This window comes from Rhincodon typus, chromosome 16, assembly GCF_021869965.1.
Source record: "Rhincodon typus isolate 14 chromosome 16, sRhiTyp1.1, whole genome shotgun sequence".
Classification (NCBI taxonomy): Eukaryota; Metazoa; Chordata; class Chondrichthyes; order Orectolobiformes; family Rhincodontidae; genus Rhincodon; species Rhincodon typus.
Window position 1 is genome coordinate 13,383,035 of NC_063347.1, and position 17,605 is coordinate 13,400,639.

General features: G+C 40.6%; 1 protein-coding gene across 1 annotated transcript in view; it reads left to right on the forward strand.

Moving 5' to 3' along the window:
* The window catches only part of slc38a3b (solute carrier family 38 member 3b), a 132,753-nt gene that overhangs the window by 83,267 nt on the left and 31,881 nt on the right, over nucleotides 1-17,605 (forward strand). Inside the window, exons 8-12 of the mRNA XM_020528267.2 lie at nucleotides 4,637-4,719; nucleotides 6,625-6,683; nucleotides 11,267-11,434; nucleotides 13,629-13,708; nucleotides 16,751-16,851. Coding sequence (XP_020383856.1) covers nucleotides 4,637-4,719; nucleotides 6,625-6,683; nucleotides 11,267-11,434; nucleotides 13,629-13,708; nucleotides 16,751-16,851 — 491 coding nt within the window. The remainder of the gene's footprint in view (nucleotides 1-4,636; nucleotides 4,720-6,624; nucleotides 6,684-11,266; nucleotides 11,435-13,628; nucleotides 13,709-16,750; nucleotides 16,852-17,605) is intronic.

A 17,605-nucleotide genomic window follows, 5' to 3' on the forward strand; every position in this document is an offset into this window, starting at 1 on the left:
TTTCCACTCTTTCCAACCTAGTCTGTACCAGGACTCTCGGCCTCTCATGTTGCCTGAGAAAGAAAGCACAGCCCTGCTTGACATGGAACAGAAGGCAAGATGTTAACCTGCCTAAAACCTGTTCACTAGCATAGTGTTAAAATCCGGCCCAGTGTGTTCTGAACAGTCTGGTGCTTGGGAAGAAATGCTGAGAAGACTGCATGAGTTTCTTTCTGACACACTTTTGCCAACCATCTCAGTGACCAGGCAAGATGACAGGCAGGAAATGGACACCCATGATGATACAAAAGCAAAGAGCAGAAATGAGCAAAAGGATGTGGAAAAAGTTCTGGGAAATGGTAATCAGCTGGACCAGCCTTTACAAAGTTATTGTCTTAAATCAAATTTTGCAGCTGCACAATGTCTGCTTCCTATAAAATCCTGTAAACTTGCACACTGTTGACACCTGAAGTGTGTGACTCATAGCTTCAATCCCCATTTAATTTTCAATCTCCAGCAGACCACTTTCCTTCAGCTCAGTTGCATCAGGGCTGGGAATGAAAACATGTAATCCACTTAACCTGGGAAGCCAAGTCCATAACCACTGGGACCTGGCACATGGGGGATGGCTGCTGATCTTTGAGAGAGCTCATTCAGATCTGCTTAATGGAAAATCACTGGCTGCTGAGCTATAACATTACAACCAGGACTGATCCAACAGTCGAACTTTCTGAGAGTGCTGCCTATTAAGGTCAGTACCTGAGTAGCATCTTTCTGTACCAAAAGATCTTCAAAATGCTTCATTCCATTAATTACTTTCTTCAAATTGCATTCGGAATTGCTTTGTTGACAAACAGACATGAAAGTGTTAATTCAGTATCCACTGTTTTCTGACATCTGTTCTATTCATTGGAAGCAAATTCCCAGAAGAGTTCATAGACAGGCATTGGACCATAATTAGTATGTGCCTACTTTAAGTGACCATTTATCATGCCTCAAAACTGGCCCCAACCAATTTAGCACTGGTCCAAGTGCTAATATATATTGGGCACAGGCTGTCCCACTCCTAAATTTGTCAGTGTTGTGCCTCTTTATTTAGTTAGTAAATGCTGAACAATAATAAATAGCTGCATGTCAATTTCTAATTCCACAAGTCCAAAATTAGTTGCAAGTTACATGCAATTGGATTTTTGAAATATTCCATTCCACTTTTGTTTTCTTATACTTTCTTAAAAAGTGCTACACAATAGTAGTCAGTTTATTTCTGATACGTTAGCCAAGTGGCAATTTTTTATAGGAATGCTAGCTGTCTTTTTTTGTCTTAGAGCAGAGGGAATATAGTCAGGCCTTATCCTGTCCTAAGTCACAGTGTACACATAAACACACAATCTACACACATATACACACCACACACCGACATCAATACACGTATCATCTATCACTTTACACAAACACACACCACCTTATGTACACATGTCTGCATTATACACAAATATATACATGCATGCATACAATCATCTGCATACACATTGCATTACACACATATAACAGCACTCATTCATATTCATAAACACACACCATGTGTATACACAGAAATATGCACACGTTTTCAGTTTTCAGTAGGAATTATTGGACAATAAAGGATAAAGCCCAATCTGATTCTTCACTTCCCCAGGAAGAATACATAGCCTGATCCAATTTAAACAAGCACTCATGGTTTTTGATTTTGATTTGATTTGATTTATTATTGTCACATATATTGAAAGACAGTAAAAAGCATTGTTTTGCATGCTAACCAGACAAATCATACCTTACATAAGTACATCAGGGTAATAGAACAGAATGCAGAATATAGTGTTACAGCTACAGGGAAGGTGCAGAGAAAGATCAACTCTAATATGTTAGAGGCCTGTTCATAAGTCTGATAACAGCACAGAAGAAGTTGTTCTTAAATCTTTTGGTATGTACTTTCAAACTTTTGTATCTTGCCCCATGGAGAGGGGACTATAATTTTTGTCTCTTTAGTGATGCATGTTATTTTGTGTGGTTGATAAATGTCTTGAGCAGGATATTCCGTCATCAGTAAGTCTGTTCAAACAACATGCCAGGTGAGTAATTAAAAATAAATAGTATAGGGTAGAAGTAAATATTAATTTTAAAATGTATTACATTGACTTACAAATTGGACTGTTTCTGATAATGCCACTGCAAACCACAACCTGTACTCAACAGAAGAATCTGAATTAGGTAATTTTAAAAAAAAATTAGATATTATTATTGCCTTTGATAGAATTCATCATTTCACTCCCAATTTTCTTAGCTTTCTCCTCCTTTTCCAGGTTTACTAAAGTCTACTAAGCCTCACACCTACGTACACGCTGTTTTGAACTAGTTGCTGGGAGAAGTGAAGCGTCAGTCCTAAGTAACTCTGATGATTTCTTTTTGTTTTGAAGTCCATTTAACTGTGGCTGAGTTTGTCAGTGACCATAGTTGGTTGCTAGGTGTGTCAAAGCTGACTAGAAAGTACTACCTTGGGTTGTAAATCCCAGACAAGGATTTCCTGACCAGTTGAGTGTTTCAAAGGAAATAAATAATCTCGGAACTCTCCCATGGAAGCAACATGAGTCTCCAGTCAGTTTTCCAATGGATAGGCGAGATCTCTGTTGCCCATATTAAATTAAGCCCAATGAAGTTACTTTTTTTAGGGGCAATGAAATGTTATCTCAAGGTGTTGCAAACATAACACTGTTTACTAAGTGGTGAGTTACCTGAAAAATATTTGTGCACTATTGGTTTGGAGACACAGTCATCTATAGATTGCATCAGCTATCTGTATCCCAAGTACTCTAAATGACTAGAAAATGAAGAGTATTCTGTATTGACATTGGTCCTTTTCATTAAGAGAATATTCATTGCCACTGATTTATTAATACTGATACAGTAGATTTATTTCAGAGTTAAGGATTGCAGCATGACCTTCATTTTCCAGGAGAAGCTCATTGTGATGGCTCCAGGGCATGCCATTGTAAAGCCATAGAGCGCAATATTTGTGTTCACCTAATCCTCGCCAGGAAATTGCACAGAGTGAGCGGTTAAGCACATTCAGTGCTTTATCACACCTCTTCAAACAATCATAAAGTGCCTTGTGGACAAGGAATCACTTTGAAGTAATGATTTACCCTGTCCATGATTAGCAGATTCCCATAAACATTAAATGGTGAAATGACCAATTCATCTTTTTGTTTTGCTTAAAGAGGAAATTTATAAAAAGATTGATGTGTTCCTGAAACATAGGAGGTCGCAGATAAGTCTCAGTTTAATTTCCCAGCTACTGAAACGTTAGTCTAGATTAATTTAGCTACTGTTGCACAGGGAATCGAGGTCATCAACTTGAATTCAGATAGAAGAGTACAACAAACTGAGCCAAGGTGACACTAGAAGGAGTTTAACAGAGAGATGCTTCCATAGTCTGAGTTAAAATCAGCATTTGTTTCATATCTGTGTGCTCATAACACAAGAACTCCACTGTGAGAGGTCGCATGAATACAGGGCAACTCAAGAATCCAGAGGAGAAACCGTAATTTCAACTGTTCAAGTTGGAATGAGAACAGGATGTTAATCAAATCCACAAAATGGGTTCAATTCTTCAAACAATGGAAAAGACATTCAGCTGACTCTTTTGGGCTGAAAATGAGCATTTGAACATCTGGTGGTGACCTTGTACCCAGTTGCCCACCTGAATCATCTATTAGGTAATACATTAAAAAGGCACCCAATGTTTGTAAGGGAGACCATTTCAATATGTGAATTGGGGTGCTGTGCTTATTCCAGGAGTTTATTGCTGTTTTCAAACTGAAATGGGTGAGGCATATTTAAATACCAGTGCCATCTTTCCAGGTGCTGGGAGAGACCTAGCCAACATTCTTTAAAGGTGGGAGAGTAGGAAATAAGCCAGTAAAAAGATTTTACATCATTTAAATACTTAGATTACTATGAAATACATTATTGGGTTTTGAACATTGCTGGGAAGATCAGTATTTTTTGCCCCTGCCAATTGCATTTAAGTTGAAATTTGCATTTCCCAAGATGATTTCTCAGTTGATCAGTGTCTGGCTTCCCTGATAAAAAGTCATCATCCCAAATAGTCTCCAGGCTTTTCTCAAACTGAAGGCAAGGTAGTTCTGTTACGCTGATGTCGCTGGGATCGTAATTCAAAGATATGCAGGAATGGTGGATTTTAAAATGAATTAATAAATCTGAAATATAAAGCTACTCAGAATAAAGATGACAATGTTATTGTAAAAATTCATCTGGTTCACTGATGAATTATGGAAAGTATGGAAGAAAATCTGCCAATCTTCCCAGATCTCCATACCCACAGCAATGTGTTTGATTCTTAACTGGCCTCAGAAATGGCCAACCATTTCAAGGTCAATCAGAGATGGACAACATATGCTAACCCTGCCCGTGATGCTGGTATGCAACGAATGAATTAAAAAAATTGTCTATGCAGCGTATTTGCAGTGTTCTCTGTCGTAATTTCAGATTCCTCAAGCTCACTTACTTAAGAAAGAAACTCTGCCCTTGATTCATTATTTGTGATGATTTCTCACTTGGATGTGTGCAAACTTTCATTTTAGTTTCATCTGTTTTTCAGCGAGTGGTACCTGAATGGAAACTATCTGGTGGTCATGGCATCAGTCACGGTCGTTTTGCCTCTGGCATTAATGAAACAACTCGGTTAGTGTTCTGTAAAAGAATCTTGTGTGTTTAATATGTCTGTGAAATGGTATAACAAGGTCGGCTTTCACTGCCATCAAGTAATGCATCACATTGAGGCACTGGATAGTGAAAGAATGGGAACAATTTGTCTAATAAGGGTAATTATTTAGTTTGCTGCAAATATAGATGTACTCCAGATGCTGGAAATCTGAAACAAAAGAGCAGAAAATGCTGGAAATACCCAGCAGGTTCTGGTGAAAGGTCTTTGACCCGAAACGTTGGGCTGGATTTTCATGTTGGGCTTTGAAAATGCCAGTCAGGTCACTTCCCATGTTCAGAGATACAGACTTATCCCAGCTTCCTATATCAATCATATTTTCATCTCCAGGAGATATGGTTGGATGGAGTTAGAGTTTTCTGAGTCTCAAGACAGTGTTGAAGGAGCAAGAGTGCCTTGCCCCATCAATGTCCTTGCATAGCCGGGCTCCCATTGGCCTCAAGATAAATAGAACATAGAACAGTACAGCACAGTACAGGCCCTTCAGCCCACGATGTTGTGCCGACCTATTATCCGACTAAGATCAATCTACCCTGCATACCCCACATTTTACTGTCCTCCATGTGCCTATCCAAGAGTCGCTTAAAAGTCTCTAAAGTATCTGACTCCACTACCACTGCCGGCAGCGCATTCCCCATGCCCACCTATAGTTCTGGACCTTTTGATACTTAGCCAAACATTCATAATAGCCCCAGCTATCAAAACAAATCAACAATACGGTCTATTGAAACTGAAATTCCAGATCTTATGCAAGGTGCAATAGTGTTCCTTACTCTTTCAATACAGATGGCCTTCAATTAATGGAGCGTGGTAGGTGCTTAAAGTTTTTTAAATATTCAATAGCGTAATTGGAATCATGACGAGAGCTTCCCAACACATGATCTCCAATTTTGAATGAGTCTGGATCCAGAACTGAAAGAGTTTAAGCAAAATCAGAAAACACTCCACAATCTCCTTCAGACCACAGGATTTCATGGAATCTGCAATGCACAAACAGAACATTCAGTCTTAACAGTCCACACTGTTGCCAGTGCTTATACTATAAGTGAGTCTCATCCCATCCTTCCTCATTGAAGTTGATCAGCGCAATCTTCTATTTCCTCCTTCCTCATACACACATGTGCATTTACCAATTTGTTGCATCTGCACCAGTGCAATGGTACATCAAAATGTTCTGCAATTGCCCACTCCATCCCCCACCAGTCAAACACACTGAGAATCATTTTAAAAACACAAGGGGAAAATGTTATTCGCTACACTGGCTGCTAATTCTGAAGTGCTTGAGTCTAATTTGAAAAAATGAATTCATAGCCACAGGAGGTGTAATTACATCACAATGAACAGCCCAACCTTTATCTGTCAAATTGAATGCTTGTCAGTTAGTGATGTACCATAGAAATTTGAAAGATTGAAGAATGTTCAACTTAAATTCCAAATAATTAGTTGGAGCAAAGAAGTAGGTCACAGTTGTTTTCAGTAATCCTCTCATGGCTTTTGGAGCCTTTTATTAAGTAATTTTCCGAAATCAGGTTCTGTTTTGTCATCTGAATTGATGGTTGTTTCAAATGATTTTTGGTTCAAATAATTCAAATGATCTGGGGAGGAGGGGAGAAGATTTAATAAGAAATGGCTGAACCTAGACAGGCTGCAGCCAGTAGTTTTTAAGTGAAAAACTCAGAACTAAGGGTTACTGAGAAGGGTACAAGTGCGCAAAAAATCTTTTACTTCTTTTCAGCTTGTGAACGGATTCAGATGAATAAAATTCCCTGATACAACTCTCATTTTAACTATATCAAAGGGAATTCTATTGAATATTTTTGAAGCACTTGAAAAGTTAATGTTTTCTATGCATCTTTTAATTGTAGGCTACCTGGGATACACCAGTGGTTTCTCCCTGAGCTGCATGGTTTTCTTTCTAATTGTGGTAAGTATGCTAACATCAGTAGCTTGGTAGCAGAATTAAGCTCCTTCTATGAGGGTAAACAATGAGAAGACTGCGCATTTGGCAGAATTGTATTCTACAAACAGTGATAATCTGACAACATGCAAGCGGTTCAGAGGTTTGGAACAGGATTAGGCATTCTGATTGGTAACTTAACTCCATTTATGGCCTTTGATGTGTATTCAATAGATACCCATTAAAAATATATTGATCAAAATCTCAAAAATTTCAGTAGCTGCAAGTTATTGTTAAAACAAAAAAAAGTGTTTCCATCATGTTTATCATGTTGCATCAGCTGTGGCTCATTTGGTCATATTCGTGTCTCTGAGTCACAAGGTTTCAGGTTCAAGTCCCACTCCAGAACTTAAGTACAGAAATCAAGACTGACATGCCTTGAGGGCAGGGTTTAAACTAGTGTGGCAGAGGGGTGGGAACTGGAACAACAGTCTAGTAAGCGCAGGGACTGGGGACAAAAGAGAGACTGAGATATGCATAGCGCAGAGTAAGAGCAGGCAGAGGGAAGTCGCGGGGCTCAGAGGGATTGGAGATCTGGAGTGCATTCACTTCAATGCAAGGAGTATAACAGGTAAGACAGATGAACTATAAGCATGGATTACTGAATGGAATTATGATGTTATTGCCATTACGGAGACATCGTTAAAGGAGGGACAGGACTGGCAGCTTAACATTCCTGGATCTCGCTGTTTTAGACAGGACAGAAAAGGAAACAAAAGGGTTGGAGAGTTACACAGCTGGTTAGGGATCACATCACAGCTGTGTTGAGGGAGGACACATTAGAGGGATCTTGCACTGAGGCATTATGGGTGAAGCTCAGGAAAGGAAGGGTGAAATCACAATGTTGGGAGTTTTCTATAGATCTCCCAACAGCCCATGGGAGACAAGGGGAGCAGATATGTAGTCAGATACTGGGAAGGTGTGAAAAAAGCAGTATAGTTGTGGTGGGTGACTTCAACTTTCCTCTTATTGACTGGAACTCTCTTACAGCCAGGGGCTCAAACAGAGAGCAATTTGTTAGATGTCTCCATGAGGGCTTTTTGAAACAGTATGTTGACAATCCAACCAGACAAGAGGCCATACTAGACTTGGTATTAGGGAATGAGCCAGGACACATGATCGATGTTTCAGGACAAGAGCATTTTGGGCTGAGTGATCACAACTTGGGCAGCACGGTGGCTCAGTGGTTAGCACTGCTGCCTCACAGTGCCAGGGACCAGGGTTCCATTCCTCCCTCGGGCAACTGTCTGTGTGGAGTTTGCACATTCTCCCCGTGTCTGCGTGGGTTTCCTCGGGGTGCTTCGGTTTCCTCCCACAGTCCAAAGATGTGCAGGCTAGGTGGATTGGCCATGCTAAATTGCCCGTAGTGTTCAGGGATGTATAGATTAAGGGGATGGGTTTGGGTGGGATGCTCTGTGGATCGGTGTGGATATGCTGGGCTGAAGGGCCTGTTTCCATACTGTAGGGATTCTAAAATTCTAAAAAGAACTCCATAAGATTTCAAGTAGTCATGGACAAGAACAAGAGTGGCCCTTAGGTGAGGGTGCTTAATTGGGCAAGGTCCAATTACAACCACATTAGACAGGAACTGGGGAATGTGGATTGGGAGCAGTTATTTGAGGGCAAATCTACATCTGGCGTGTGGAAGGCTTTTAAAGTCTGATTGATTAAAGTGCAGGACATGCATGTTCCTGCAAAACTAAAGAATGGGAATGACAGGATTCAGGGACCATGGATGGCAAGGGAAATTGTAAGCTTAGTGAAAAGGAAAAAGGAAGCATATGGTAGATCTAGGTAGCTACAAACTAACAAAGCCCTGGAGGAGTATAAAGAAATTAGGAAGGAACTTAAACACGGAATTCAGAAGGCTAAAATGGGCCTTGAAACGTCTTTAGCAAACAGGATCAAGGAGAATCCCAGGGCTTTTTATGCTTATATTAGAAGAAAGAGTGTAGCAAGGGAAAGAGTAGGCCCACTCAAGGACGAAGGAGGGAAGTTATGCGTGGAGCCACAGGAAGTAGGAGAGCTCCTTAATGCGGACTTGGTATCGGTGTTCACCAAGGACAAGGACATGACTGATGCTGAAGTCAGGGATGATTATGTGAATACTCTAGAGAGTGTCAATATATTGAAGGAGGAAGTTTTGGGTATCCTAAATTGTATTAAATTAGTCAAGTCTCCAGGGTCAGATGGGATCTATGCCAGGTTAATGCGAGAGGCAAAAGAAGAAATAGCTGGGGCGTCAGCAGTATGAATCTTCAAATCCTCTTTGACCACAGATGAATTTCCAGAGGATTGGAGATTAGCCAGTGTTGTTCCTTTCTTTAAGAAAGGAAGCAGGGATAATCCAGGAAACTATAGGCTGGTGAGCCTGATGTCTGTGGTGGGAAAGCTCTTGGAGAAGATACTGAGGGACAAGATATATGCACATTTGGAAGAAAATAGACTATTTAGTGACAGGCAGCATGGTTTCGTACGGGGAAGGTCATGTCTCACCAACCTGATTGAATTTTTTGAAGAAGTGACAAAGATAATTGATGAGGGAAGGGCTGTGGATGTAGTTTATATGGACTTTAGTAAGACATTTGATAAAGTCCCACGTGGTAGATTGGTACAAAAACTAAAATCTCAAGGGATTTGGAGTAGGTTGGCTAGGTGATACAAAATTGGCTTGGTTGTAGAAGCCAGAGGGAAGTGGTGGAAGAGTGTTTTTCAGAATGGAGACCTTAACTAGTGGTGTTCCGCAGGGATCAGTCTTAGGTCCTCTGTTGTTCATAGTGTGTGTATATATATATATATATATATATATGATCTGGAGGAAAGTGTGCGTGGTCTGATTAGTAAGTTTGCAGATGACACGAAGATTGGTGGAGTTGCTAATAGTGCCGATAATTGTGAAAGGATACAACAGGATATTGATAGATTGTTTACTTGGGCACAGAAATGGCAGATGGAATTTAATCCAGATAAATGCAAAGTGATGGATTTTGGAGGATCAAATTTCAGTGTGAATTACACTGTAAATGGCAGAAACCTTAGGAACATTAACAGACAGATGGATCTGGGCGTGTAGGTCCACAGTTCCCCAAAAAATGGTAACAAAAATGGCCAAGTGATTAAGATGGCATATAGCATGCTTGCCTTCGTCAGCCAAGGCATGGAATACAAGAGTTGACAAACCATGTTGCAGCTGTATAAAACCCTTGTTAGGCTGCAGTTGGAGTCTTGTGTGCAGTTTTGGTCGCCACATTACCAGAAGGACATGGAAGCTTGGAGAGAGTACAAAGAAGGTTCACCGGGATGTTGCCCAATCTCGGGGACATTGTTAATGTGGAAAGGTTAAAAACACTAGGCTTGTTTTCACTGGAAAGATGGCAGCTGAGAGGAGACCTGATAGAGGTCTATAAAATTATGAGAGGCATAAGATAGGTGGATAGTCAGAGGCTTTTTCCCAGGATTGAAGTTTCAATTAGTGGGGGCACAGGATCAAGGTGAGAGAGGGAATGTTTAAGGGACATGTGCGAGTGACGCTTATCACACAGAGAGTGTTAGGACCCTGGAACACACTGCCAGAAGGGGTGATGGAAGCAGGTACGTCGGCGACATTTAAGAGGCATCTAGATCATTGCATGAATAGAGAGGGAATAGAGGAATACATACTGAACAAAGGCAGAAAGTTTGTTTTTTAGTTTAGTTAGGGCATGATGATCTACACGAGCTTGGAGGGCCAAAGGGCCTGTTCCTGTGCTGTACTTCTCTTTTGTTCTGCCAGTGCAGTCTTGAGGGAGTGCAGCACTTTCAGAGGCGCTGTCTTTCCAGTTCCATCTGCCCGCTTGTGCGGTTATAAATACTCCATTACACTACTTCAAAATGAAACAGGAGCATTATCCGTTGTGTCCTGGCCAATACTATCTCTCAATCAATATACAACAAAAATTATCTTGCTATTATCGTGTTTCTGTCTCTGGGAGTTTGCTGTGTACAAATTGGCTCCCGAGTTCTTATATTGCAAAAGTGATCTAATTTCCAAAGTAAAACACATTAAAATCTACAAGGGTCACAAGCATGCTGTATAAATGTGTGTCTTTTTTAAAATTATAAATTTACGTGTGGCAATGCTGGAATGTTTAACGTCTTCAAGCATTTGCAACCATTACAGCAAACTGTCGGTTAGTAAAAGCGTTCTGTTGGTGTCTCAATTTGGAAGGGTGCAGCTCATGCACAAAGATTGCAGGTAGAAGACACAGAGCAGCAGAGATTAGTTTAACTGATCAATATTAGACAGCTCAGAGCAAATCTGCCATTTTTGAAGGCTGAATAGAAGTGCGTGGTTGACGTCTAGCGGAGGTTTTAATTATTTCCTGATAGGGTTGGCATTGTTGCGCCTAATTCTTTCCTCAAATATTTTAGTGAGTTAAACAAACGAACAAATTTATTCTCATCAGAGTAACTTCTCTTAAAATGCAAGAGAAAAATTCAATACGAGAGTGCTCAGAGTTTGTATGTTAATATGGCCAAAAGTAATTATGATCTTTATGTGGCTGTTTCAGGTGATCTACAAGAAGTTCCAGATTTCCTGCTCATTTAATAACATCCATGCAAATAGTTCCCTTCTAGACAGTATCAACTATGACAATAGCACCAGCTACAACAATAGTGATGTTCACAAAGTCACTGAGGACCAGTGCACCCCTCGGCTGTTTACCATGAACTCTCAGGTAACTTAACAGCAGGATCCCTGTGGAAAATACTTTGAGGTTGTGATCTAGCCCTGACTCTGCAAATCTGTCTCCTTCATAAGGAGGCTGCCATCTTCCATATTGTCATTCTGAGGAGATGGGGCTGGAATGGAGGCAAGCGGGCAGTGAGACCAAACAAACACTCTCTTCCATTCACTCAGTCATATGTCTGCTCAGCTATATCCATGGCCGTCAGACCTTCAAATCTCATCTGTCCCTCACCTCCCCACACACACACCCACACCTCCATGCTGCTTCTCATCACCTTCATTTCTCCTCCATACACCAGCATTCGCTTTGGACATACTTCAGGAATCGTAGAGTCATTCAGAACGGAAACAGACCTTTCAGTATGAATTGTCCATGCGACCATGTTCCCAAACTAAACTAGTCCCACTTGCCTGCATTGGGCCCATATCCATCCAAACCTTTCCTATTCATCCACTTATCCAAATGTCTTTTAAATGTTGTAACCATACCTGCATCCTCCACTTCCTCTGACAGCTCATTCCACACATGAACTACTCTCTGTGTAAAAAGGTTGCCCCTCATGTCCTTTTTAAAACTTTTTCCTCTCACTTTAAAAATGTGTCCCCTAGTTTTGGAATCCCCCACCCGAGAGAAAAGACCCTTCTATTCACCTTCTATACCCCTCATGATTTTATAAACCTCTGTAAGGTCAGTCCTAAACCTCCTGCACTCCAGTGGAAAAAGTCCCAGCCTATCCAGGCTATTTTTAATCACTCAAACCCTCCATTCCCGTAACATCCTGGTAAATCTTTTCTGAAACCTCTCTAATTTAATAATATCCTTCTTACAACAGTATTTTTTTAATATTCATTCACAGGATGTTGGCTGGTGGCTGATCACTTATTGGCCCAGAGGGCATTACTCTCAGACTGGTGTCACATGTAGGCCAGACCAGATAAGAATGACAGATTACCTTCCTTAAAGGGCATTAGTGAACCAGATGGGTTTTTCCTGACAATTGGTACTGATTTTAGGTCATCATTAGACTATTATTTGATTGTTAATCGAGTCCAAATTCCACCATGTGCCTCAGCAGGATTCAAACTCGGGCCCCCAGATCATTACATCATCAGGGTCTCTGGATTAATAGTCTAGTGATAATATCACAAGGCCAATGTGTTCCCCTATTGCAGAAGAAGTCTTTTAAATGGATATGAATAAGATTGAACTGTCACCCAGCCACACAACATGAAGAAAACAAAACACGACCATTGGAAAATGACTAAATTCCTTCAAGTAGTTGTTAAGTCATAACAGTAAAACAATTTTCATGAACCAATCAAAGATAAACAACCCTTTAATAACCTCTTAAAGCAAACAAACTGTGTCCCCGATTCTCTACTGAGCTAAGCAGTTGAACTGCTTTGAAGCTCAGACAAGCGTTTCTAATGTTCAGCTGTCATTACAGCTTCTGACAATTGAAGCCCATTTAAAGTGAAGGTACAGATGTTTTGTTTTTCCATTTCAAAGCAGATGACTTGCCAACCAAAGAATTCCAGGAGCATGTGACTCTTCCTTATATATCCACCCTTGGAGTTAAGTTTCCCCTCAGCTCATGATCCCTCTGAGAAGTCATGAACTTCGTCTCCAATCAGAGGAGCTCAATTCAATCAAAACTGCATGATGGATCGGAAAGGTTTGAACTGCCCAATCCATGATGGAACCAGCAAAGTCTGGAATGTTGTGTGCAGGCTTGCTGCTTGATAACCTTTATTATGCACTGGCAAAAATTACTGGAAACAGGAATAAGGGCAAATGTCCCAGAATCATCTCTGCCTGTCATTTTGAAAAGCCCAGTTCAGTGAAAATCTGGGCCTTTGAATCTGTAATCCAGAGCACTGATGTATGAGACATTCCAGAATTTGTTTTTTGAACGTATTTGAAACCCTAGCTGATTGAAAGCCTCGTTACTCAATAGCGTTTTTTGTTAACTACATCCTACAGGATCTCCCATTGCATAGTTTGCAGCAAAGTAGAGAGCACAGTGTTTAATGCCATAATTTCTCAATTGAACTATCTCTTCAATTGAGGAGTAATAACAAAGCTGGAGGCTACAGGGTTGGGTCTAATGTTGCAAATATCTATCTCCCATTTTCATGGTTTGTTTTAAATAAATTCAAAGTTCTATCTCTCTCATTTTCAGACTGCATATACCATTCCCATCTTGGCTTTTGCCTTTGTCTGTCATCCAGAGGTATTGCCTATCTACACAGAGCTGAAAAAGTATGTATGCACGGGGTTTTCGATTGGTCTAATGGATGTCTTTGCTCTAGAGCTGAGCTACCAACAATGGTGCATTTTGAGTTCTGTAGTCATTGAAAATTTAATGATCCAGCTCTTTTTCCATTGTCTGTAAAATGAATGTGGATGAGTTCAAATATGATCTCTCAATATTATGACTGCACGTCCATTTTAGCAGAGATAGATTCTTGACTGACAAGTGAAGTCTAAAGATATCGAGGGTAACCAGGAATGTGTAGGTGAGGATCAGCCACATGTTTTTCAAGGGCTGAATGGCCTCCTCCTGCTCCTAATTCATCTGGGTCATATGCCAATCAGCTATTTGCTCAGGTTTTTTTCAGTATTCATTCACGTGATGTGGATGTTGCTGGCTAAGCCAGCATTTATTGCCTACGCCTAATTTCCCATAATACAGTTAAAAACCGAATACAGGCTGTGGAATCACCTGTAGACTAGGTAAAGATGGAAGATTTCTTCTTTAACTGGGCATTAGCAAACCAGATTGGTTTTATACAACAATCAATCACCTTTCCCTTTCATTACAAGCTTTTTATTTAAATTAAGTTCAGAATTTTAAAAAAACACCGCAGTAGGATTAGATGGGATAACACAGTGTGGAGCTGGAGGAACACAGCAGGTCAGGCAGCATCAGAGGAAAGCTGACATTTCGGGTCCGGACCCTTCTTCAGAAATGGATTTCTGAAGAAATGGATTTTAAAAATGCTTCTCTGATGCTGTCTGTCCTGCTGTGTTCCTTCAGCTCCACGCTGTGTTATCTCTGACTCCAGCATCGGCAGTTCTCACTATCTCATAGTAGGATTTGAACCCATTTCCCCAGAACATTTGCCGGGCCTCTAGATAACCAGCCTAGTGACGTTACCACTACCTCCCCATGTAGTAAACTCTTCCCAAATGTGACAAGTAAAGCAGGTTTTGCAGGCATTGAAATGTCAAGCTAGGGCTTTTCCAATTCATGTATGTCAACAAGCACCTTAATCCACTCCACAAAATTAAGTGAGGAGAGAATCATAGACAAATGGAAAATCTTGGTTTGGAATTGTCATGGGGCATGAACCTTCCCTATAGAGATAGCAAGAACAGCAGATGCTGGAAGTCAGAGTCAGTACAGTGTGGAGCTGGAGGAACACAGCCTGACAGGCAGCATCAGAGAAGGAGGAAAGTTGACGTTTCGGGTCGGGACCCTTCTTCAGAACCTTCCCTATAATTGAGCAGAAGAATCACAAATAGTGAGGTAGAGGGAGATCTTTAGGGCATGAAGAACGTAAAGAATGGGAGTACCCAGCAGACAAGAAGCCTTAATAAAAACCGAAAGAACTGCGGATGCTATAAATCAGAAACAAAAGCAGAAATTGCTGGAAAAGCTCAGCAGATCTGGCACCATCTATGAAGAGAAATCAGAGTTAATATTTCGGGTCTGGTGACCCTTCCTGAGAAGGGTCTGAGGAAAGGTCACCAGATCCGAAACGTTAACTCTGATTTCTCTTCACAGATGTTGCTAGACAAAAGCCATTGTCTGTCATCCAGAGGTATCGCCAAAGGAAAGAGGGAGTTCTCTGAAATGCAACAACAGCTAAGAATTAGGGGGCTGAAAAGAAAGAGAGAGATTCTAAAGCTCCCTTTTTCCTAGGAATTCTCATAGAAAAAGGGCAAAAAAATGGAGGAACTTAAAAGGAGAAGGAAGCAGGAAAGAAACAAGCCTCTTTTTTCAAAACTGCTTTGGAAGAGCGAAAGTATAATTAATCAATTTTCAAAGAAAATTAAAGATAGGAGAAAAGATAAATACTATGGACCTGATCTTATCTATGTGTGAACAAATGCATTTAAGTGAGATAAAATTGCACCTATACATCACTTCCGTTTTTTGATTTCTCCATCAAAAGATGTTGGGGAAAAAAGGTTACTTTTCACAGGTTCTTTCAAGTATAGTAGTTTTGGGCAAGGCAGTGGAGACTAAAGTGCTAATCAGCTAACCACGATGCCATCTCCCCATTGATTGTAAACAAGCAATGCTTTGGTATGTCACAGCATTTTAACAAATAATCTGTACTTGCAATATTGAAAATCTTCTTTTTGAGCTGTAAGTCACAAGAGATAAAGGACAATTACTGGGATATAAGCTGACAGGGAAGATCTGTTAATGTAGAATTCTGTGCAGACGGTCATGTTTTTAAGGAGAAAGCTGGATTTCATCAACATTAGGTGGCACAGTGGCTCAGTGGTTAGCACTGCTGCCTCACAGTGCCAGGGAACTGTTTCTGTGGAGTTGGCCTGCTCTCTCTGTGCCTGAGTGGGTTTCCTCTTTGTGCTCTGGTGTCCTCCCACAGTCCAAAGATGTGCAGGTTGGGTGGATTGCCCATGGTGTGCAGACTAGGTGAACTATGGGAAATGCAGGGGTAGGGGCTGGGCCTGAGTGGGATGCTGTTTGGAGGGTTGGTGTGGACTTGATGGGCTGAATGGCCTTCTCCCACACCGTAGGGCTTCTACAATGAAGCATTCAGAAATGCTGCAGTGGGAGTTCAAAACCATCTCCCTAATCAAGGGAGACCATCTGCAGAAGTTGATCAACATGGTGTGTTCTTTTTGGATCATTACGTAAAGATAGGTAGCAGTGTTTGCATTGCGTCAGTTTGGACCTAACTGCTTATTGGGTATTTACATCATTATGAAGCCTAGTAACTTGTCCTGTTTGTATCAAATGTGTCACCAATTGATGGCTCATTTGGAGAAATGAAAGGCACAAATATCTGATTCAGATCACCCTGGGGATCCTTAGTTACGTCTCCAGGCTACATAATTGTAAACAAACATATGTCAGCGTGAATTAACTCTCAGGAAAATAAACTGATCAGAGCATTTGCTGCTGAACATAAGAAGCTATCTTCAGCAAACCTAAAGTTGTAATTTCAGATGTCTTGTGAGGGGATATGTAGAATTTTCTTCTTTAATGACAATTCCAAAAGCTTTTTGCTGTTTTATATCTGAAATGTATAACTTGTATTTCAGCCCCACCAAGAAAAAAATGCAGCATGTGTCAAACATCTCTATCCTGGTCATGTACCTCATGTATTTTCTTGCTGCGCTGTTTGGATACTTGACATTTTATGGTGAGTTTAAAAAATGCACTTTTGCTCATTTGTATTCCACGTTGTGTACGAAAGTAGAAACAACACACGATATTCACATGAACTTAATCAATTTGCAATATTTGTTGCACATTATAGATAAGGTGAATGGTAGGTGTCTTTTCCCTAGGGTGGTGAATTTCAGGACTAGGGGCCATATTTTTAAGGTGAGAGGAGAAAGATTTAAAGAGGATATGATAGGCAACTTTCTTACACAGAGTGGTTCGTGTGTGGAATGAACTTCCAGAAGAAGTGGCAGATGTGGGTACAGTTAAAAGACATTTGGTTAAGTACATGAATAGGAAAGGTTTGGAGGGATATGGGTCAAGCTAAGGCAGGTGAAACTAGCTTTGCTTGGGATTATGGTCGACATGGACTGGTTCGACCAAAGGGTCTGTTTCAGTGCTGTATGACTCTATGACCTCTTTTTAAACTGATCTTCTCATAAATACCCTGCTTAAAATTAGACACAGTATTTAACAGTGTTCTTAACAGCATTATACAAATATCCACCATAGCCTGCTTGCATTTTGTTGTATCTGTACCTTGTTTTTAAGAGAATTCATCATGTGCTGTATGTATACAATATTGCAGCTCTGCCTGTTAGTTAGTCTGTTGTGGATCTGAACACACACGCACACACACACACACACACACACACACACACACACACACACACACACACACACACACACACGCACACACACACACACACACACACACACACACACACACA